Source organism: Bufo gargarizans, chromosome 5 (genome assembly GCF_014858855.1).
Source record: "Bufo gargarizans isolate SCDJY-AF-19 chromosome 5, ASM1485885v1, whole genome shotgun sequence".
Taxonomy (NCBI): Eukaryota; Metazoa; Chordata; class Amphibia; order Anura; family Bufonidae; genus Bufo; species Bufo gargarizans.
The window spans coordinates 153,318,314-153,341,273 of NC_058084.1; the positions used below are offsets into that span (position 1 = coordinate 153,318,314).

Genomic DNA, 22,960 nt, shown 5'->3' on the forward strand with positions numbered 1-22,960 from the left:
TCTGCATGAAGTTCAGAAATTGATGAACATAAACATTTCTTCTTGAACAGCCTAATATTAGCCTAATATAACTTAAATGGACAAACTAATAGACTAAACCTGAGAACTTATTACTAATCCTCTTTTCGCTGCACCCTCTGGATTGCAATTTGATTGGTATCCAGCCAATCAGCAACTCACACAGGGTTTTCAAAAAAATGTGTGGTATTCAAAGCGATGACTCATAGTTAGAGATGAGCGAATCGAAGCTGACGAAGTGGAATTCGATCCAAATTTCAGGAAAAATTTGATTCGCACTGAAGCCAAATTTCCTCGCGATTCGTGGTAACAAATCACATTTTTTCCTAAAATGGCTGCTGCACATGTGAGGACATGGAGCAAGGAACTCTAGGAAGGCGAGATCACCCATAATGCCATGCATCAGATAATCAGCAGACAAGCCAGCCCTGTGATGTGACAGCCCTATAAATAGCCCCAGTGTACTTAGTGCAGGGAGAGACGTGTTTGCAGGCGTTAGGAAAAGTGCTAGAAAAAACTTCATTGTGCTAAAAAAAATGATTTACAACTGCAGGGAAAGATTTTTCAAGTTGTAGGGAAAGGATAGGGAGGAATCATTCCACAGCATGAACAGTGTTCAGTAGGGGAGGTTACAGCCTGGGTAATAGGAACAATCCTGTTACACCTTGCTGCACTGACTGGGGATCAAAATCGCTATTATACAGCTCTGTAATTCCAGAAAACCTTGTGTGGTGCAGTTATATGTTCTAAAGCAATTTTTGGCTCCTATTAGTGGGAAAAAAGGGGTTTATTAGCAGTTGTGTGGTGAAGTGATAAAAATGACATCCCTTTTTGTCGTGTATTAGTGGCAAAAGAAAAATATATTTGCTGGTCAGCTCGTGCAGTTATATGTTCTAAAGCCTTTTGTGGCATGTATAAGTGGAAAAAAATATGTGCCTATTTGCCGTTCAGTGGTGCAGTTATATGTTATGAAGCCCTTATTGACGTGTACGGTATTAGTAGCAAAAGTAAAATATATTTGCCGTTCAGCAGGGCAGTTATATGTTCTAAAGCCCTTTTTGTCGTGTATTAGTGGCAAAAGTAAAATATATTTGCATTTCAGCGTTTTTTTTTTTTTTTTTGTTCTGACAGATTAGAGGAAGGGCAAAATAATCAGTAATGTCAACACAAACTTACTGCTGGCACCCTCTCCCTTCTGTTGGGGGGCTATACTTGCATAAATGTTTAATAGAACAGGTTCTGTTGACATCTATGTGGAATCAGCTGACAACGGTGTAAAAGGAGTGCGCTTCTTATTGGCGCTAACATGGACCTGTAAGGATAAGTTCATACTTGAGTTATTTGGTCAGTTTTGGCCCCGTGACTGCCCAAATAAGTGAAGTGTGCAGTGATTCTAAGAGCGACTCCTGTCATCTGCATGTCATACTGACTGAGTATTATTTCACTACCACAGCAAACTCCCTATGCAAGGCACAGTGTTCTACACCACTATAAAGGCTCTCTGCAACCAGGAAATGGCTGTTTTTAATGCAATTTGCTGCAAATAAATTTGGATCGAACAAAATAAAAAATATAAAAAAATGGCGAGCCGGACGAATCAATTTTGTTTAAAATTTGCCCATCTCTACTCATAATCTAGCAGGGTAAACCATATGGGGGGAATTAGTTCTCTCAATGAGTGCTTAAGGTCTTTAAATTGCTTCTCTTTCTCTGTACATCAGCAAAAAAGTCCTGAAATTTTTTTATTATTCTGCCATTTAGTGTGATAGGACCCATCTCTCTTGCTTTACACAGGATAGTTTCCTGATCTCTGTAGTGTAATATTTTGATTAGAACTGGACGGAGAAGGTGATCAGGGAGACCTGGTCCTCCAATACTCCTTCCCTCCACTGCACCGAGTCGTTCATCGTGTCTGATAACTGACACATCCTCCTTCACACCACTCACAAGAACACCAAGAGCTGTCAATTACAATTCAGCTCCACTGCAAAAACATCCCCAATTGTGGGTTCAGTGGGAGTGCCGGCGAGGGGGCTGGAATTCAGCCGGCAGAATAAAGTATCTGCTAAGTGTGCAGTCCCCACCCGTACTGTTGTCAAGACCGGTGATTCTATTGGAGCAGTCTGTGTGCTCTCATTGCTAGCTGTGAAGGCCCACTTGCCCCCCGACGCTCCATCTTGCACACACATTTCCAAGTAATGTTGCAGTGTGGAGTCTGTAAGCACCATGTTTCCTGTGTGACTTTGTTGTACCTGGTGGTCCATCGTCTCCTCAACCTTTTTTTTTCTTCTCTAGCAGCTTCTCAGATCCAAAGGGTCATATTAGCTTCTTTTGGTTGTGGTAGGTCTCCATGCTAAGAACTGATAGCGGGGCAGTATGGCTCAGATCTCGTTGAATTATAGTGGGGCGTAGTAGCGGGAGGTCCTAACAGATTCGGTCACTCACATTCCCCCAGCAGGTTCCACCCCTGTATACCAAGATACTTCTTGTTGCCCTTGGATTGGTGCTGGCCAATCCAAGAGAATGGCTGGACAAAAGTAAATGTCTAAAACTAGAGGTACACAGTGTGCTTTGGTAATCTTAGAAGTGGTGTGGTTATCTTGGATGACAGAAGTGGAGCCCAGAAATAGGTAGATCTGCAACTGAGAAGATTAAAACCAGGTCAACATGTAGGATTCCTGTTGGTTAAATGAAATGTGTCAAGAAAGTAGTAATCATGTGGACAATATTTAAAGTTAACTGTACATGATGCAGTTGGCTGTTAAATTGCCATTCTGTGAAATAACATTCTACACATAAAGCTTGCTTGTCCTATGCCCAGTGTCATTGACAATGTATAGCTAGTTTGGATAGCTAAAAAGTTCATGGCTGTGTAAAGATCATTTGCAAGATCATTCAATGATTGTTCGACCATTATTCTACTTCTATCCAAAGTGCATCACCATCTTAAAGGAAACCTGTCACGTTGCAAATGCAGTCCAATCTGCAGGCAGTATGTTACAAAAGTAGTTGAGCAAACTGATATATAGTTTTATGGAAAAAAGATTAATACAAATTTTAACTTATTCATTTATATTCCTGCTCTCTGTACTGTATGAATAGGAGTCCATTGGATGTCCCAAGCATTGTTTCAAAGCCTTCCTTGTATGACTGAGCATAGCTAGCTGTCCATCTTAGAGCGGGCAACCCACTGCATTTCTAAGCTCAGAATAAATTAATCTTTTCCCACTAAATTATATATCAATATGCTCAGCTCTTCTTGCTCTATAAAATGCTCCATGATGTTTGGATTGCATTATAGATGAGATGTGTTCTCTTTTAGCCGACTAAAAATACAAACATAGGGGGTCCATCAAATATAATTATTAATTACTTTGTAAAATTAAAAAAGTGGAACTGTATATTTAACTATTTTCCAATAAGTTAAATATATATGGCAGTTAAACTATTTGAAGTTATTTTATTAGATTAGCTGCAAATCTAGATACTGGCAGCAAATAAATTAATAACTGAGTAGCAGTTAAAATATTCAAACTATGGAAGTAGCAATGGCAGATACAATGTAACATCTAATATATAAAGCTGAGTGTGTGTGTGTGTGTTTATGTATGTCCGCTAATGGAATCTGCACAGTTGCATTTACAATCACGGAACTTGGCACACAGGTACATCAGGTGTCCGGGAAGGATTTATACCCGGGTCTCAGCTCTCTAGGACGTACAGTTCCTGAGATATTCCCAGAAAATGCATTAGCCAATAGAAGCCTGATCATATGACCCTTATCAGCCAATAGAAGCTTGCAGGCCCTTAGTCTCCACATACACAGTTTTACACCAGGTTTCCATAACAACCCAGCCATTTTTCTTCACTGCTGTAGGTCAGCTTTAAAGGGGCAGGGCGCTGTGGATGACACAGTTAAGAAGGTAAAAGACGGACTTAAAAGACCCACCACCAGGTCTCGCTAAACCACGCCCCTGACCCTGTTAAGCCATACCCCCTATGACTTTGCAGCCGACAGGGATTAAAAAAATAAAGGTAAAAATCTACTTCTGTCAGATGCAGGGGTGGGAGGGAGGGTGACTTTCTCACTGCAGCACATGCTCAGACAGCACAGTGCTGCTACTTATTTCTGCTAGTACAGTGCTGATGTCTGAGAGTGAGCTGTTCAAAAGGACATCCCTGTGGGAGTCTGAAAGCTGGACTGTCCGGCCTAAACCGGACCTCTGGCCACCCTAGGGCAGGCTGCTGTGGAGGTCACAGTTAAGGGGACGGTCCACTATGGAGGTCGGTGTTATGGGGAAGATTGCTGTAGAAGCCACTGTTAAAGGGACGGAGTGTTGTGGAAATCACTGTCAAGGAAATGGGGCACTGTGGAAGTCAGTAAAAAAGGGGCGGCCGCTGTGGAGCTCACTGTTAAAGGGGTGGGATGTTGTGGAGTTCAATGTTAGAGGACGAGATGCTGTAGAGGTCACTGTTTAGGAGGCAGGAAATGGTGGAGGTCACAGTGAAGGGGACAGTCTGCTATAGAGGTCAGTGTTAAGGGGCGGGGTGCTGTATAGGTCACTGTTAAGTGGGCCGTGTGTTGTGGAGGTCACATTTTAATGGAAAGGAACTCTGTGGAGGTCACTGTTAAGGGGGCGGGTTATTGTGCAAATCACTGTTAACAAGACGGGGTACTGTGGAGGTCACTAATAAAAGGGTGGCCTCTGTGGATGTCACTGTTAAAGGGGAGGGTGCTGTGGATGTTACTGTTAAGGGGCAGGCTGCTCTGGAGGTCACTGTTAAAGGGTTGGCATACTGTAGATGTCACTGTTATAGTGGATTCTGTTGATATCTTTTAACGACACACACAGACATTAACATTAAATGACATAGAGGAAATATACCCATGCGAAGCCTGGTCCTTCTGCTAGTTTAGGGTACTTTCACACTTGCGTTGCTTGATTCCGGCAGGCAGTTCCGTTGCCTGAACTGACTGCCTGATCAGGCAAACTGTATGCAAACGGATGTCAGTTTTTTCTGACTGATCAGGCATTTTTCTGACTGATCAGGATCCTGATCAGTCAGAAAAATGCCTGATCAGTCAGAAAAATGCCTGATCAGTCAGAAAAATGCATTGCAATACCGGATCCGTTTTTCCAGTATCATCAGGCAAAACGGATCCGCTTTTTTTTTTTTTTTCATTTTTAAAGGTCTGCGCATGCCGGATCCGGCACTAATACATTCCTATGGAAAAAAAGCATGCTACGGTTTTCTCTTTTGCCTGATCAGTCAAAACGACTGAACTGAAGACGTCCTGATGCAAACTGAACGGATTACTCTCCATTCAGAATGCATGGGGATATGCCTGATCAGTTATTTTCCGGTATAGAGCCCCTGTGACGGAACTCTATGCCGGAAAAGAAAAACGCAAGTGTGAAAGTACCCTTAGAAAAAAGCTAAATGCTTAGCTAATAAGAAATTATTGAGGCCTTGAGAGTTCTATAAAGAATGTTGTGTAATTGACCTGAGAAAGGTTGAACTTGGTTGAACTTGATGGACCTTTGTCTTTTTTCAACCTATGTAACTATTGTTTATACTGTAACTACATACCTACTATAAAGAGTGGAACAATGTTACTACTACTCAATATAATTACTCACACTTACAACATTTCTTTATACTTGAATATTTTAGATTTTTGAATAACGAGCATTCAATTTGTGGCTCTCCAGCTATTGCAAAAGTATTTTACTAAAGCTGAAGAGCCACAGGGTGGAAATCACAAATACATTGCTGAGAAGATCTGTCCAGACACTGAAAAAAAACCTGTTGTGAAAGTTTTATTCTATAGGAAAAAGTGGTCCCTGCTTGTAGAGTCCCAAATACAGGAATTGTAGATGATCTATATACTGTATGTGAAAAAGCAATAAACACTGATAAACACAAGGTAAATCAAATTTATTTTAACTAGTCATATTGTTGAGAAAATGTGCAGAACAATCAGAGAAACAAAGATACTGATTCTCGAGATCCTCTTGGATCACCAAGGAAACAAAAGTATTATATTCCACATTTAATTTTGTTTTATGCTATAAAAGAAAAGCAAAAATACAGCATGATGAACAGTTTGAGATGTTTGTGTGAAATATATGAATATTTACTGCAGAAATACAGATTTAATTTAATTTAGTGATCTCTATGAGTAGTTGCTAATGTTGGTAAACTGTTATTTCATATTTTTAGGGCAGTTTATTCCATTTGGCAATTATTATTTGATTCATACAGAGTATTATAATTTGAATTAATCCATAAAGGTATTGTCCATACTATGGATACTGATAACCTATCCTCAGGATAGGTCATCAATATCAGATGAGCAGGGGTCCCAGAACACTTGACGATCAGTTGTAGCCTCTTCTCTGCTTTCCAGGTGCAGTGCAGTACATTATGTATTGACTGAGCATGGTGCTGCAAATGGGACAACACTATGTGTAGTAGCACACACAGCCATCCCATAATGTAGGGACTGTGCCTGATAAAGAGGTTGGATCCGATAAACAACAACACACATATACGTAAATAACAAAATATTTTATTAATTCATCACATAAAGGACAAAAACCGTAGACATGAACTGAATAAATAAATAGCAGCAATAAAGTGGCGACACTGCAAATCAGCGCCCCACCAGGGTAACAATGCGGGTGTATCCCCCAAGCGCACGTCACCTACTAGCCTGTGCCAACCACATGGTTAAATGAGATCATTGTTCTCATACACAGGCCAAGTAGAAACGTGGGCTCAAAATAACAATATAATTGTTACCATGCTAGCTGTAATAGGAATATGAAATGGATGCAGTGTGTGGAAATTCACCCTAACAGCAGCACCATAGCAATAATGCATCAACCATATAACACTGAACTGCCAGCATGGAACATACATATAAAATCAGTTGAAGGGGAACCAATCCTACAATGATAAAGAGGTTGCAAACAGGTTATCATGGAGGTTCAGACATCATATGATCATCTAAGCTATCTTGGCCCATATATTACTCTTACTTAAAAACAAAGGGGCACATTTATTAAGACTGGCATTTTAGACGTCAGTGTTAATAAGACCCATATCTGGCAAAGGAGTTATGAAGAGGTACTGGCGGATCCACCGCCGCTTCTAAATGTAAGACAGCTTCCTAGCTACAGATGTTAAACTACAGAACTTAAATTTCATAAATCATCCTGTTATCTTGAAACAAAAGCCATTGAAAAGCAATTGAAGGTGTTTGCTTAGTTTAGATAACACATCTCAGAAATCTCAGAAAGCATGAGTGTTAACTGTACTACATCAGGTATCTTATGTTTAGACCAAAACAGGCATAGAAAATGGTAAAAGAGACGGGCCTCTCGGTGTGTCCCCTTCCCCACCTACTTCTTTAGACCTGTAGTGAGCAGGGAGAAGTCGCAGATTGCAGTGCAAAGGACCATTTTGTGTCACAATCTGCACCAGAAACATGCCTATTTTAGGCGTATTTCTGTTTAATAAGTGACCCCCAAAGTGCATATTTACTAGATGGCAGTCATAAATATGGTTCAACTTATGTAGATCTCAGATACAACCCTGTAAAGCTTCTAAACAGTATATTTAGGTAAACGCCCCTGTCCACATCAGTGTGCAGGCAAGCAACATTTTCAGTGTCCTTTATGAAATGTGAAGAAAACAATTATTGTAACATAAGACTCCTGTCTAACATGTAAACTTGCAAATTTAAACTATACAGTCTAAAGATGCGCCAAATTTATTAAAGTGGCTCATGCTGGATAATAAATTTGGTGCATCTCTGGACAGGTTTGTTTATTATTACACCATCTATTGGTTGAGCACAGTTTCAACACTCAGTGATGCATCTTAAGAAACATCCCTTTTCCACCAAGCCAGAACCAGTTTCTGCAAAGTCGCATCCACTTGTTGAGTGAGGTGCAAAAAGTATCTAAGAAACTTGAAATGGTTGTCTCATGACAGATACTTCACATCCTCTATCCAACGATCAAGAGATTGTCCCCTTACAAACACTTCACATCATCTATTCACTGATCATGAGAATGGAAGTCACATGTCCCTCATTTGAGCAAAGCAGGGGGTGAGAATGCACATTTCTGCTCCATTTGGAGTCTGAGACAGCCAGAGATAGCCAAACACTGTACCCAGTCATCTCTGTTCATGTCATGGAATGAGTAGAGCAACAGTGCACATGCTCAAATGTGCTTCATTAAGATGTTTGACATGGGACCTCTATTTTTGTTATTAGCAGACTCCCAAAGATGTGGCCATCGCTTGGCCACCCTGATAACGTGGTGACATAACCACAGGTCCTTTGGAGGGTTTTCTTCAATCAAGATAGGAGAATACGGCCTCCCTGCAATCGATGAGTTGAGTATATATATATATATATATATATATAAAAAATTGAACCTGTATTAACACCTGAATGTAGGTCTCAGATGCCGCGATCAGAATTGAACATGGCATCTGAGGGTGGCACAATCGAAGTTAACCGTCATTGCACCTGAACCATACAATGAAGTTATTTGTGACAAAGTAATTTCTAACAAATCAAATTTCTTTCCGAAGTTCAAGTGGTACCTTGGAAACTAACCTGATTTCAGGAAATTATTTTTTTACAGTAGAAATTAATCTATCATCTGAGCCAATACATTCTAATACTGTATGTAGCGCTCTCTCCGTACAGTATTAAAACTAAGCTTTATGTGAATCGACTTCGGATGTTTCATCCAAAGTCGATTCACTCATCCCTACTCATCACTATTCCAGACTATATCGCATTTCATTCTTATATACATCCAACAAAATTAGAAACAATCTCAGCCTTCTTAGTGTTTTCATAAACGAGCTAAGCAGGAATAATCTTTTAAATGACTGTCTCCTAATGAGTCCAGCATTTTACTCACATGTTAAGAGCAGATAATGCCTTGACAGCACTTCCTCAGTATACACATTTCATACATGGGTAAGCCTGGCCTAGATAGTCATTAGTGATGAGTGGCAGGGGCAATATTCGAATTCACGATATTTCACAAATATTTGGTAGAATATTCGTCATATATTCGAGATTATTTTCTTGATCGCGAAAAATTGTCAATGTAATGTTCGAGTAATGCGCTCGAAATACAGGCGTGGGTTACGAAACCTACATTTTTTTCAAGCTGCTAGAAGTTTCCGGAGACTGGAGAAAATGGTTGGCATGGCAGAACATTACAATAGCGTTATATGCAGATAGAGTTCTCCAATACATTTGCTATTGCGAAATCTTCACCAACGATGCAAATATTTTGGCGCAATACGTGCAACTTCACATTTTAACAGGTCTGACTATTTATTAGTGATTGGTGTACTAAGTATTGTCGTGAACTTGTGACATGTACAAAAAAAAAGAGCAAGGATTTTTACAAGGTAAAAAATCTCATTTTATTCAATATAAATCGCATGATCATTACAGGTAATACTCAAATGGGACAGGACATGGAGACTGAGCCACAAAGGGCTATACAGTGTGGAGATAATGTGACCATACCCAGCAGAGAACAACAATTTACCAGAGGCCGTGAGCAAAAGTGCAGTTGCAGGTGCAATTGCTAATCCCCTAGTATAAACTACTGACTATTGCTCACAACCTCTGTCCAAGGATGCTGTGAGGTGTCAATGGATGGTGCAGTACTACTAATAAAGATGGCATATAACAATGAACTGCAAACCTCTCGTCCCATCCTGATCCCGCTGCCTAGTTACCTACCCATGTTGCTGCTGTAGAATGGTAACACTACTCCCCCACTGATTCAACCTCGACACGTGTTTCGCCACGTAGGCTTCGTCAGGAGGTATAAACACACTAAGACAAACTAAGACACCATGATCATCTGTACTGGGGGGTGTTCTGGCGCAAACCGCCCATGTTGCAAGACTGCCTCCTTCAGCGCTCCCTGGTCATCAAAATGCGACCTGATTCCAGCACCTCCGGGTGGCAGTCATACAGAGCATGCTCCAGCCGCGTCATCCCCCAATCACATGATCACTCACTGGTCACATGGTCCTGACATCATGGACATGTGACCATCTCCTAGGTCCTTGAGCTATAGCTAAAAAGTACTCCCAGGTCCTGAATACAACTATTGTAAACAACTACCAGTCATTGAGCTAAAGCTAGCTATCCATAACTCAGCATACCTCTCGACTATCTTCATTTCAGCTCATAGGTAAATTCATGAAATACAAATATAATCTCAAAATCATTTCATAGTAGAATATATCTTTAAATTACCATGATTAAATTGTAGGGAGAAGGAGAGGGGAGGGAGTGAGACCATCCACTCATCCATTCATACAGGGAAGGCAAAAATCTAAATCACTAAATGGATACATGATCTTTACATTTAGCCAAAACCTACGTGCAAGAGAATAAAGTGCATGTGTGTTCGAATAGCTTATATAATCACAATGACATTTAATGTCAATAATTATTACCAAAATATAAAAAATGTATTACATAGTGAGCAGTTCCAACCCCCAATAGCTGGCTGCAGGGCGACTGATCCCAGGGAAAATTGGGAATCAGCCGCACCGCAACCGCCAGTGGTGGGTCAGATCCGTCCCAACTCCAAGTGAGTGAGGTTCATGTCTAAATGAGGATGGAACAGACCCATCCATAAGGTGGCCCAGTCCCCCATCAGATGGCCTTGTGATTCCCCAAACAGGTGCTAAATACAATGCTGCTGGTGAACTTGTGACATCACAGCACTATGTATGTATGTATGTATGTTTGTAGCATACATACATACTGTGGGAATTTGCTCTGGTAGACAGGCTAGCGGACGCAGTATAGAGGCAACAATAAAGTTTTTAACTTAAACAGTTCAGTGTTTTATTCACACATAGGGAAAAACAAAAAGTGACATTTTGCAGTCTAGGTGTTTGTTCACACCATGAAGAGTCCACAGAACAAAAAACCTTCACCTGGTTAGCAGTTTCTCCACCTGTGGTCCACAGCAGGCTTTAGGAGCCTGTTTCTCAGCATCCGGCTCCCTGCCCTTTTTCACGGCACAAGTTTTCGGATCCCAAAACACACAGGGACTGACAGCGCTCCACTGTCAGAGAGGAGTAATCCACGCACAGCTGAGACTTCTGGCTGGGTTTGATATAGGCCAGTAAAAACCCGGCCTGGAGTGTGGGAACAGCCACCCACCCAGCACTTTGGCTACTCCCAGTAAGAGCCGGCCCGGATCAGCTTACAGCAATACTAAAATAGCAACGTGTCAACCAGCACTAGCTGCCGCTGACACTTGAAAATGCCGTCTTACTTCACCGAGGCCAGGAACCTCGGTGACACATTACCTTCCATCAAGGACTGACCCTTGCGCCTTCCTATATACCTCCCCCTTTGTTCAACCTTGAGGGGGTGAACAGATGCCAGACAGTGTACCCAGGACCGGGCATCCACGTTTCCTTGTAAGCGGCCTGCTCTGTGTTCCACTGAGAACTTGAAGTACTGTAACAACAAGAACCATCTGGTGACCCGAGCATTCCTCTCTTTGGCTTGGCTCATCCATTTGAGAGGGGAATGGTTGGTCACCAGATGGAAATTTTTCCCCAACAGATAATAGCAGAGAGACTCGAGTGCCCACTTGATGACCAGGCACTCTCTCTCCACTATACTGTACCTAGTCTCGGCTGGGTTAAGTTTGCGGCTCAGGAAAACAACAAGATGTTCCTCCCAATTTATTTTCTGAGAGAGTATTGCTCCAAGGCCTACTTCAGAGGCATCAATCTGTACCACAAACTCTCTCTTGAAGTCGGGAATCACCAAAACCAGTGACCCGCACAGGACCGACTTCAATGCGTAAAAAGCCTGGTTATTCCAGCGGACCATCATGGTCTTCCGTCCCTTCAGGAGCCCTCCCAATGGAGCCACTAAAGTGGCAAAATGGAGAACAAACCTCATATAATAGTCCAACATTCCCAGGAAAGACTTCAATTGCCTAGTGGTGACAGGTCGGGGCCAAATTCCAAATCACCTCTATTTTATTTACTTGTGGTTTGATGACTCCGCGTCCAATGACATACCCCAGGTACTTATTCTCCTCTAACCCTATCGCATAGTTTTTTGGATTAGCGGTCAGTCTAGCCTTCCTAAGGGAGTCCACTACAGCCTGCACTTTTGGTAGATGAATTTCCCAGTCGGTACTATGAATGACAGTATCGTCCAGGTAAGCAGAAGCGTACCGACAATGTGGACGAAGTACAATGTCCATGAGCCATTGAAAAGTGGCAGGTGTGCCATGCAGACCAAAGAGTAACACCTTATATTGGTATAGCCCTTCTGGTGTGATGAAGGCAGTTTTCTCTTTGGCAGCCTCCATCAAGGGTACCTGCCAGTACCCTTTGGTGAGGTCCAAAACAGAAAAATACTGAGCTTGGCCTTACCTCTCATTAAGCTCATTCACCAGAGGCATAGGATATGCATCAGCCTTAGAGATTTTGTTTAGTTTGCGAAAATTGTTACAGAACCGTAATGTTCCATCCAGCTTGGGTATTAAGACTATCGGACTGGCCCATAAAATTTTGGACTCCTCAATGACGTCTAGCTGCAGCATTAGCTGCATTTCCTCCAGAAATGGCTTGTCACCGAGCCTCAGGTACCCGGTATGGCTTATACAGGACTTTTGCCTGAGGCTCAGTAATAATGTTATGCCGGATTATGGAAAAGCGTCCAGGGAGGTCTGAGAACACATCCGTGTTCTGACTAATGAACTCCCTGGCTTCCTGAGCCTGTTTAGAGGAGAGGCTGTCAGCAATTTTCACTGTGGCAGCCACTTCCCTTGCTTCAGACAGAGGGTCCAAAACCGCTTCCCCTAGAAACCCTGGCTGTCTTCAGTACAGGTTTCCCTATCTTTCCATGGTTTGAGCAGATTTACATGGTACACCTGCTCTGGCTTTCGCCTCCCTGGCTGGTGTACCTTGTTATCTACCTCTCCAATTTTTTTAAGTACCTCGTAGGGCCACTGCCACCTAGCTAGGAACTTACTGTCTATGGTTGGTACCAGAACCAATACCCGATCACCTGGGTTAAAGTTCCGGACCCGAGTGCCGATTATAGACCCTACTCTGGACTCGCTGCGCTGCCTCCATATGCTCCCTAACCAGATTTAACACTGTTTCTATCCATCCTTGCATCTGGGTGACGTACTCAACAACACTTTTGTGCGGTGTGGGTTGTTATTCCCACGCCTCTTTGGCCACGTCCAACAGACCACAAGGGTGTCTGCCGTATAGCAGTTTGAAGGGCAAGAATCCAGTAGAGGCCTGGGGCACCTCTCGCATTGCAAACATGAGATAGGGCAGAAGAAGGTCCCAGTCCCTCCCATCCTTAGACACCACTCTTTTTAGCATATTTTTTAATGTTTTAATAAATCTCTCTACCAGGCCATTAGTTTGCAGATGATACACAGACATCCATAGCTGTTTTATGTGGAGCAACTTACAGAGTTCCCTCATGACCTTGGACATAAACGGGGTCCCTTGGTCAGTCAGAACCTCTTAAGGCAGACCCACTCAAGAAAACATCTCCATTAACTCTAGCTATGATTTTGGCTGATGTATGATGCAGTGGCACCTCCTCTGGGTTCCAAGTGGCGTAGTCAAGAACGACCAAGATGTGTTGGTGCCCTCTAGCGGACTTCGGTACCGGGCCTATGATATCCATAGCGATTCGCTCGAACAGGACCTCGATAATCGGGAGGGGTACCAGGGGACTACGGAAATGTGGCTGGAGGCTCGTTATTTGGCAGGTTGGGCAAGACTTACAATATTTTTCTACCTCGCTGAACACACGGGGCCAGTAAAACCGTGGTAGTATCCGTTCCTGTGTTTTCTGCATTCCCAGATGACGCCCGAAAACATGCTGATGGGCTAACTTTAAAACGAGTTTGTGATAAGCCTGGGGTACCACCAACTGTTCAATGGATTCACCTCGCAGCTGGTTTACCCAATATAACAACTCTTGATGAACCACAAAACGGGGAAACACCGACTCTGCCCCCAGATGTTATGGTTCACCATCTATTATAAATACATTTCCCCAGGCTCGGGATAGGGTTGGGTCCCGGTGTTGTACAGAACTAAAATTATCTGGCGGCAAGTCCTCCATATATCCCACCATCACACTTAGCGTGGTTGTCTCCCACTCTTCCACCGAAGTGGCGGTTACCCCTACCGCTGGCCCTTCAGACTCAGGTTCCCAGGGTTCTGGTCTCCCACTCTGCTAGGGTTACATCTGTCTCACGGGTATCAGTAACTTTCGTATCCGTCCATTTTGTCAGGAAACACGGGTCAGAACCTTGCCAGCTTAATATAGGACATACACTCGTGCCCGGGAAAAACAAAAACTTTCCAACCTTCAGACCTGCCTCACAGTGTTTGCCCACATCCGGGGATTTGCTCTGGTAGACAGGCTAGCGGATGCAGTATAGAGGCAACCACAAAGTCTTTAACTTAAACAGTTCAGTGTTTTATTCACACATAATTAAAAACAAAAAGTGAAATTTTGCAGTTAAGGTGTTTGTTCACACCATGAACAGTCCACAGAACAAAAAACCTTCACCTGGTTTGCAGTTTCTCCACCTGTGGTTTACAGCAGGCGTTAGGGGCCTGTTTCTCAGCATGCGGCATAAGTTTTCAGATCCCAAAACACAGAGGGACTGACAGTGCTCCACTGTCAGAGAGGAGTAATCCACACACAGCTGACTGTTTGATATAGGCCAGTAAAGACCTGGCCTGGAGCGTGGGGAGAAGCCACTCACCCAGCACTTTGGCTACTCCCAGTAAGAGCCAGCCCGGATCAGCTTACAGCCATACTAAAATAGCAACGTGTCAACCAGCACTAGCTGCCGCTGACACTTGAAAATACCGGGCCGGCTCTTACTTCACCGAGGCCAGGTGACACATACCTTCCGTCAACGACGGACCCTTGCGCCTTTCTACAACACATACATACATATATACAGCACTATATATGTAGCATGTATGTAAGGACAGCAGAACCACTATGTTACTAAACTACACTGACTATCTCCCACTAACTATCTATATTATATATATAAGCTAACTAACTATCTAATGTAATGACACAGGAAAGCAGAGAGCAAAGCAATAAAACTGCTGTCTCTCTCAGATCTGAAAAATTCTGCATACAAGGGCTGCTGGGGAGGTTCTTATATAGTAAGGGGTAGGAAACTATTCTATTGGTTGCTATGGATGTTGCAAAGCTCAGACAAAGACATTGCAGCCTTCTCATTGGCCCACAAGCAAGAAGGGAGGTTACTGATGAATTTTTTTTTTTTTTTCGAAATTGCAAATATATATCACTATATTATAAATATTTGCAAATTCTCGAAGTGATGATATTTGCAAAATAATATTCACTATTCGAATATTCGAGCCCAACACTAATAGTCATTTACAAAGACCATAGCTAACACTATACTAATACAAACTAAACAAATGAATAATATACTGAATCTCATTTAGATTCTTTTATAGTTTTCCTTTTTAATAGTGGTGCACACCAGTGAGTATATTATTTTTCACATTTAGATTATCTCCTTTTTATTGATGACACCATATGAAGAGCTCCTTTAGTTCTACAGCATTTCAGTGTGACAACATCTTATCACTTAAATGGGGTCTCTCATAATAATTATATTTTTATCAAGTGGCCTCAGCCTGTCCCCTGAAACAGAAGATTCATACCTACCCGCTCTATGCAGATCTGGTCCTCTGTCTTGCTTCCTCTGGCTGAATTTTTTGGTTCCCTGCGCTGTTTATGTCTGGTTGGTCATGGGGGTGATGGTAGTCACCACTCCAGCCAATGACTGGCTTCAGCGGTGACATGCTGCTTGTGGCCACATCACCACTAAAACCAGTAAATGGCTGGAGCAGTGAATGTGACCATGCTCAAGGCCAGCCAGATGTAAACAACATGGGTAACAGAAGATGGAATCAGAGGGGGCAGCACAGAGGACCGGAGAGACGTGTAGCAGGTAAGTATGAATCTTCTGTTTCAGGGGATATGCTATAGTCACTTGATAGAAAAATAATAATTACTGTACCAGAAAACCCATTTAATGGGAGAAATCAAGTGACTTGCAACATTTATTTTGCCCTGTGATATTTTAATACAATTAAAACAAATAAATAGCTTCAGCAAACAGACTGTAATTCATACATTAACACTCATATTTAGAGATGAGTGAATAGAAGCTGACAAAGTGGAATTCGATCCGAAGTACATATACGTCACAGGTCTTTAAGTCCCGCAAAGAAATTATGTACATGTACGTCATGAGTCCTTAAGGAGTTAGTTGAACAGGTTCTGTAGACATCTATGTGGAATCAGCTGATGACGGTTTTAAAGAAGTACGCTCTTTCACGCTATAATAGGATCTTGGGCCTCAGCACGGTTCTTTATACCTGACGCTTACATCGACCTGTAAGTTTGAGTTCACACTTGAGTTATTTGGTAAGTTTTGGCCACGTAACTGCCCAAAGAAGTGAAGTGTGCAGTGATTCTAAGAGCGACGCCTGTCATCTGTGTGTCATACTGACAGTATTATTTCACTACCACAGCAGACTCACTATGCGTGTTACTGCAAGGCACAGTGTTCTACACCACTATACAGGCTCTCTGCAGCCAGGAAATAGCTGTTTTTGTTTTGGAAAAATCGGGAAGCCGACCAAATCGAATTTTGAAAAAAATAGCTCATCTCTTCTCATAATGGATGATATATTACTATTATAAAAAAAAAAAGTCTAAAGCATGGTGCCACGTTGTAAATAAAATAATGTATTGTTTACTTTGAAACAAGCTGAGGTTCCTTTTATAGCAAATATAGTAGTAATTGCTTACCTGACTCACAGGCAAATGTCTTTGAAGTCTCATCATGAAAGATAATTGCTACGGCATGTTTCTTGGTCTCTCGAGGCAGTCGTGTTATAGTTTTGATATTGTGCAGTTCTGTTACCTTGAACAAAAAAGACATGTTTGTTTTCTGTAGAGTATAAACTCTTTTGTTCCAATGGCTTTTGAAAAATATAATATTGAAATAATATAACTTAATACTTTTGTTTGTTACATTATTACATAGTGATATTCTGGCCAATTTTTACTATTTCCTTTCTAATTACACTTTTGCTTTCAGCAGAAAGATTATTAAAAGTAACAATAAACGTATATAGTTCCTGAACATCTAAAAAAAAATATTGATAGGGTTGTCTAATTTTATTCATGTTATGTACACAAATTGCTAAATGTTCTGTTTTGTTTAGTTATACTCCTACCTTTATTCAAGTATAATTTTATGATTTAATATGCATAAATTTTTCACAAATTCAGGAAATTTCTTATGAATTTCCAAAGAGATAAAATTTTCTACAAATCCAAGACTTTTGCAATTCATCCTGTGCACATCATTCAAAATGGCAGCCACAATTTTGCAGTCAGATGACAGAGAAGAAGGCATCTGTCACTAATAAGGGGTCATTTTGGACCAGCTTTTAACTTTCGAAAGCATAAAAAGATCCCACAGCGCAGTGTGGTTTTAAACAGGCTGTCTGTTACCACCGGCTATCATGCATTTACCCTTAGCCATTTATGTCTCTCTCACTTTGATATTACTAATGCAGCCTTGGAGTTAAAGAGCTTGAAAGTAGTTGGATATAGTCCTAGAAGTTCCCAGATTGAAATACACACCTTTTTGATTCAGACCAAATTTTTGGGACCAAATAGAATCTGGTAAATGAATTGACCAAATCGGACTAAAAAAATGTTGTGAAATACGCTCATCTCTATTAAGGACTTTAATTTATGAAACAAATTAATTTCAATATATTTTTTAATAATATTTAAAGAGGACCTTTCATTTAATTTTTTTTGTGATGCTGCCACCCTGTCTGTTTTTTTTAAATATTGCTACTACGCTGCACTGTGCACCCCTGCAGTCTTCGCGCTCAGTATGTTAATACTGAGCATTGGTACAGGGAGGAGGAGACACCAGGGTTTCTCAATGGGTATATCCTTCTCCCTGGCTGTACCGCGATCCAATCACAGCGGACAGCATCACAGCCAGGGAGAAGGTGAACTTTTTTTGTCCCTGGCTGTGAGCTTTCTGCTGTGATTGGATCACGTCACAGCCAGGGAGAAGGAGATGCCCATTGAGAAACCCTGGTGTCTCCTCCTGCCTGTACTGATGCTCAGTATTAACATACTGAGCTGGAAAACTGCAGGGGGGCACAGCGGGACATAGGAGCGATATTTGAAAAAAACAGGCTGGGTAAAGGTATTTATCTAAACTAAAAAAAAAACAAAACATGAAAGGTCCTTTTTAAGTATACATTAGTGATGAGCAGCATAGGCAATATTCGAATTTGCGATATTTCGTTCATTTTTTGCTGAATATTCGCCGTAAATTTGCAAATTCGAGAATTTGTGATCTCCAGTCATTGCTTACTTGATTGCAAAAATCGGCAATGTAATATATTCACGATAAATTTATAATTAGAATATTTAACACTATTCGCAAATACGAATATATAGCACTATATTCTAAATATTCGCAAATTCTCAAAGTGGCGATATTCCCGATTAAAATTTGCGATTCGAATATTCGCGCTTAACACTAGTATACATGCAGCAAAAAAGGTAAGCAAAGGTAGTTAAGGCAAGTAAAGGTATTTATCTAAACAAAAAAAAAAAAACATGAAAGGTCCTCTTTAAGTATACATGCAACGAGAAAATTGTAAAAGTAAGTTAAAGCATTTTAGTCAGTGTTAGCCAATTGGCATAATTCACATTGCACAGTTTGAACAATCACAATATAATCATGAAAGTAATTCTATTATCAATACACTGACATATAAAAATAAAGTACTGCCTTTTACCAAGTATCTAGGTGAACAGAAAAAAACAAAACAACCTAATGTTCCTGTATTTAGTTCTTTGTGAATTGGCAGTTGGTGAAGAAAATTTAAGAGACATTGTGAGGGTGCTCAACCCATGATGTCCATATAGAATCTACTTTCTTCCTGCCAAATATTGTACGTGATATCATCTTTTTGTATCTGTAAGTGAAATTGATGAAAGTGATCACCTCACCTAATTCTGGGGATCCTCTTTTTTCCAATGCCTATTGATAACCAACTTAGCAATTATGAGAATTAGACTTTATTGTTTAGAAACAATAAAGCTAACTTCATAGAAGCTATTATACCAAAGTGTATTGTCTCTGAAGTGAAGAAAAAGATTTTCTGATCATATTTTTTTGTAGTTTGGGACACGACTATAGTACATGGAACAATGTGCCCTTCTGTCCACAATTTCTCCAACATATTTCAGAGGTCCCTCTTTACATAACATATAACTAAACGGGAGTACAGCATTGTTTTAGCAAGTTTTTGAAGGCTGCTTCAAAATCACTTACATTTAAGTAGTTGCTATAAATTTGTTGGTGTTGTGGCACTTAAATGCAAAATAGAATTTTCCAAGTTCTTTCTCCTAGGTTACAATTGGTGGGCTTTTGATGAACTGAGCTTTGTTTCCAAAGTAACATATATACTGTAGGTCTCAATATTTTAACATGATTGGATGGCATTTGAAATAGCTGAATAATACAGGATGGTCCCTTGGGCTTCTACCTGTGAGGTAATGGCAGGTCCTAGATTTATACAAGGAAAATCCACAGTGTGGCTCAAATACAACAGCAGATCCTTGACGCCTGTGCCAGCATTTCTGCTGAGGTGTTGCTCTCAGGTGCATTGTGACCTGGAGAAGAGGAATGCCTTGATGATTCGAAATAATGAGGAGCACATTGAGTCTATTCTGTAGTGGATCATTGTTGTGTTTCATCTCACAGAAAAAGTGGTAATTACTTTAGCAGGAGTATAAGTACATCACATTTAAGCACAGATTTGGATTTCTTATCAAATTCTCAGATGCTTATGTCACCCCTTCCCATTCAACTTGGCTCTAAATGCTTTCAACGTGTTGGACATCGCCCCTCACAGATTTCCCCCTTTTCCTTTAGCAACATGGCACACAAAGGATGGCATTCCCAACCACTGTTTTGCATTTATTCAGGTGTCTCCATACTTTTAGACAACCTTGTATACTGATTCACATTAGGGGTGAAACTCTGTTGATTAGAAAGGTAATGTTGGATTGGATCCTGAAATATTTGCAAAATCCTCAGTGAGGAGTTTTATATCTGAACTGAGGGTCAACAAGGTCTTGGAATAAATGTTTGATTGAAGTGAACCCCCATGATTTCCAAAGGGAGAAATCTAATTTATCTATAGCATTTTCCAAAACCTCAAGGGGAGGTGTGGATTTACTAAGGACTAGCTGAAGGATTCGGCTTCGTTCGGGTATAATTAATATTATTAAATGTTTGTTAAGGGGGTCTGAGTGTGCAGTCTGAGTGTGAGCTGCAGGGAGAAAGTCACCGTCCCTCCCACCTCTGCAGCTGACAGAAGTCGATTTTTATCATCATTTTTTCAATTCCTGTCGGCTGAGGAGTTGAAGGGGGCGTGGTCTAACCTGATCAAGGCATGGCTTAGTGGGACCTAGAAGTTGATTTTTAACTTAATTTTTTTTTCAATACCTATCGGCTGAGGAGTGAAAGGGTGCGTGGCCTAACTGGATCAGGGGCATGTCCTTTTGAACAGCTCACTCTAAGACAGCAGCACAGTGCTGTATGAGTGTGAACTGCAGGGAGAAAGTCACCATCCCTCCCACCTCTGCAGCTGACAGAAGTTGATTTTTTACTTCATTTTTTCAATCCCTGTCAACTGAGGAGTGGGAGTGGGCTTGGCCTAACAAGATCAGGGGCATGTCCTTTTGAACAGTTCACTCTAAGACATCATCACTGTGCTGTTTGAGTGTGAGCTGCATGGAGAAAGTCACCGTCCCTCCCATCTCTGCAGTTGACAGAAGTTGATTTTTAACTTTATGTTTAGTGCCGTTCCTTTATTATTTGCACTAGAAGTTATGAATGAATTGCTATTAGCCTTCAGTAAGGGTACAGAGGGGTGGTAACCAGTTGGGGGGTGTACCTGCACAGACTGACTCTATCCAATCAATGATGCCATTTTTATACTGTGCAGGTACACCCCTCCAAGTTGTTACCTCCCCTCTGTACCCTTACTGAAGGCTAATAGCAATTCATTTAAAACTTCTAGTGCAAATAATAAAGGAATGGCACAACATAGAGCCATAAGAATAGATGCTCCAGAATTGTTAGTACGTGTGGAATGCATGTAGCTATTAAAATAGGCAGATCAGGAGTAATGAAAGCTCCTCTTTAAGTAACGAAAGACTGGTAGCTAAGTAATATTTTTTTATGAAAGGTAAGCCTGGTCCGCCTAGTCCTTTTCTCCTAGACTAAAGTATGTGTAGTATTCTTGCTTTTTTTTACCCAAGACTAAAGTGTGTGTGCTATTCTTGTTTTTTTACCCATCTAGTGTTTGCTTTAAAAAAAAATAAAAAATTGTGAAACTAATTCAATACAATATTGCAACATGCTAGCAAAACCATTGACAGCTTGCAATTTAAATCACAAACACTGCTTGGTTAAGACAGAGATCTTGTGACACAATATCATGTTATATTGAAAAACAATCATCTTGTGACACACATAACAGGACATGTCCTTTTGTAATATAACATTAGCATTGTCTGTGTTGATCCCACTGTATGTGGATCTCTACCTAATACCCATGCATGTACGTGCTATGTAAAAATAGTGTTTCTAATAAATACATTCCGATGTAGTGTTAAGAGTTTACGTTTTTTTCTCATTAATTAATATTTACTAAGATTTCTTATTATTGTCATTATATAACAGTTCATTTGTTGGCAATGTCGCTTTGTAGTATTGGGTTCTTACAATTTAATCAGAGGTTTCTTTTAGATACTCTGGATTTCTCATACTGTATATTCTATACATATACTGATAACTTAATTAACTTCCTAGAAATTGGCCCTCATTTTTATGAGCTGGAGAAATTAGAATGTGTGAGTCCCACTGGAGACAGAGACTAATGGGAATGATTACAATGTGCTGCATATGGAATGTGTCGATTTTTATCTTTATATGAGCATTTGAATTTAATGCAGTAAGCATATGGTCTTTTCCACTACTATGATATATTTCATTAAGTTTATAAAATGAATCTCAAGGGGCTTTAAATTTGCAGTCAAGTTTAGATTTAAAGAATCTGTAAAGAGATTCATTTTCAGTCAATTTTTTAAAAGAAATTCAGCTTTTCACATTACGTAAGCGTTATAGTAGGATATGTGCTATATAGGTGCAAGAAAATACCAAAATGTTAACATCGTAAATTATTTTCTTTACTTGGTAGCCCTTGAAACTTTCTATAATAGGAAATGTCACAAAATGTCTGCAGTGTCACTTAACTTATATTTTAGACCTTTAAACTTTAAAATAAAATTTTGTCTTAGGGTACTTTCACACTTGCGGCAATCTGGATGCAAACTGATGGCATTTGTCAGACGGATCCGTATGCGTCTGACAAATGCATTGAAATACCGGATCCGTCTCTCCGGTGCCTCTATTAGGCTTCTAGACACATTATAATTCAGTCAAGCACATGGCAGCATTGAATTGTAATATAGCTATTAGAGATGAGCGAATCGAAGCTGACGAAGTGGAATTCAATCCGAATTTCAGGAAAAATTTGATTTGCAATGAATTAGAACTTCCTTGCGCTTCGTGGTAACGAATCGCAATTCTCCTAAAATGGCGGTTACACGTGGGAGGACTGTGGACATGGGGCAAGGAACTCTGGGAAGGCGGGATCACCCAAATTGACATGCCTG

General features: G+C 40.8%; 1 protein-coding gene across 1 annotated transcript in view; it reads right to left on the reverse strand.

Moving 5' to 3' along the window:
* Positions 1–22,960, reverse strand: part of DOK6 (docking protein 6) — a 570,713-nt gene that overhangs the window by 463,305 nt on the left and 84,448 nt on the right. The window contains exon 3 of the mRNA XM_044295419.1: positions 16,976–17,090. Coding sequence (XP_044151354.1) covers positions 16,976–17,090 — 115 coding nt within the window. The remainder of the gene's footprint in view (positions 1–16,975; positions 17,091–22,960) is intronic.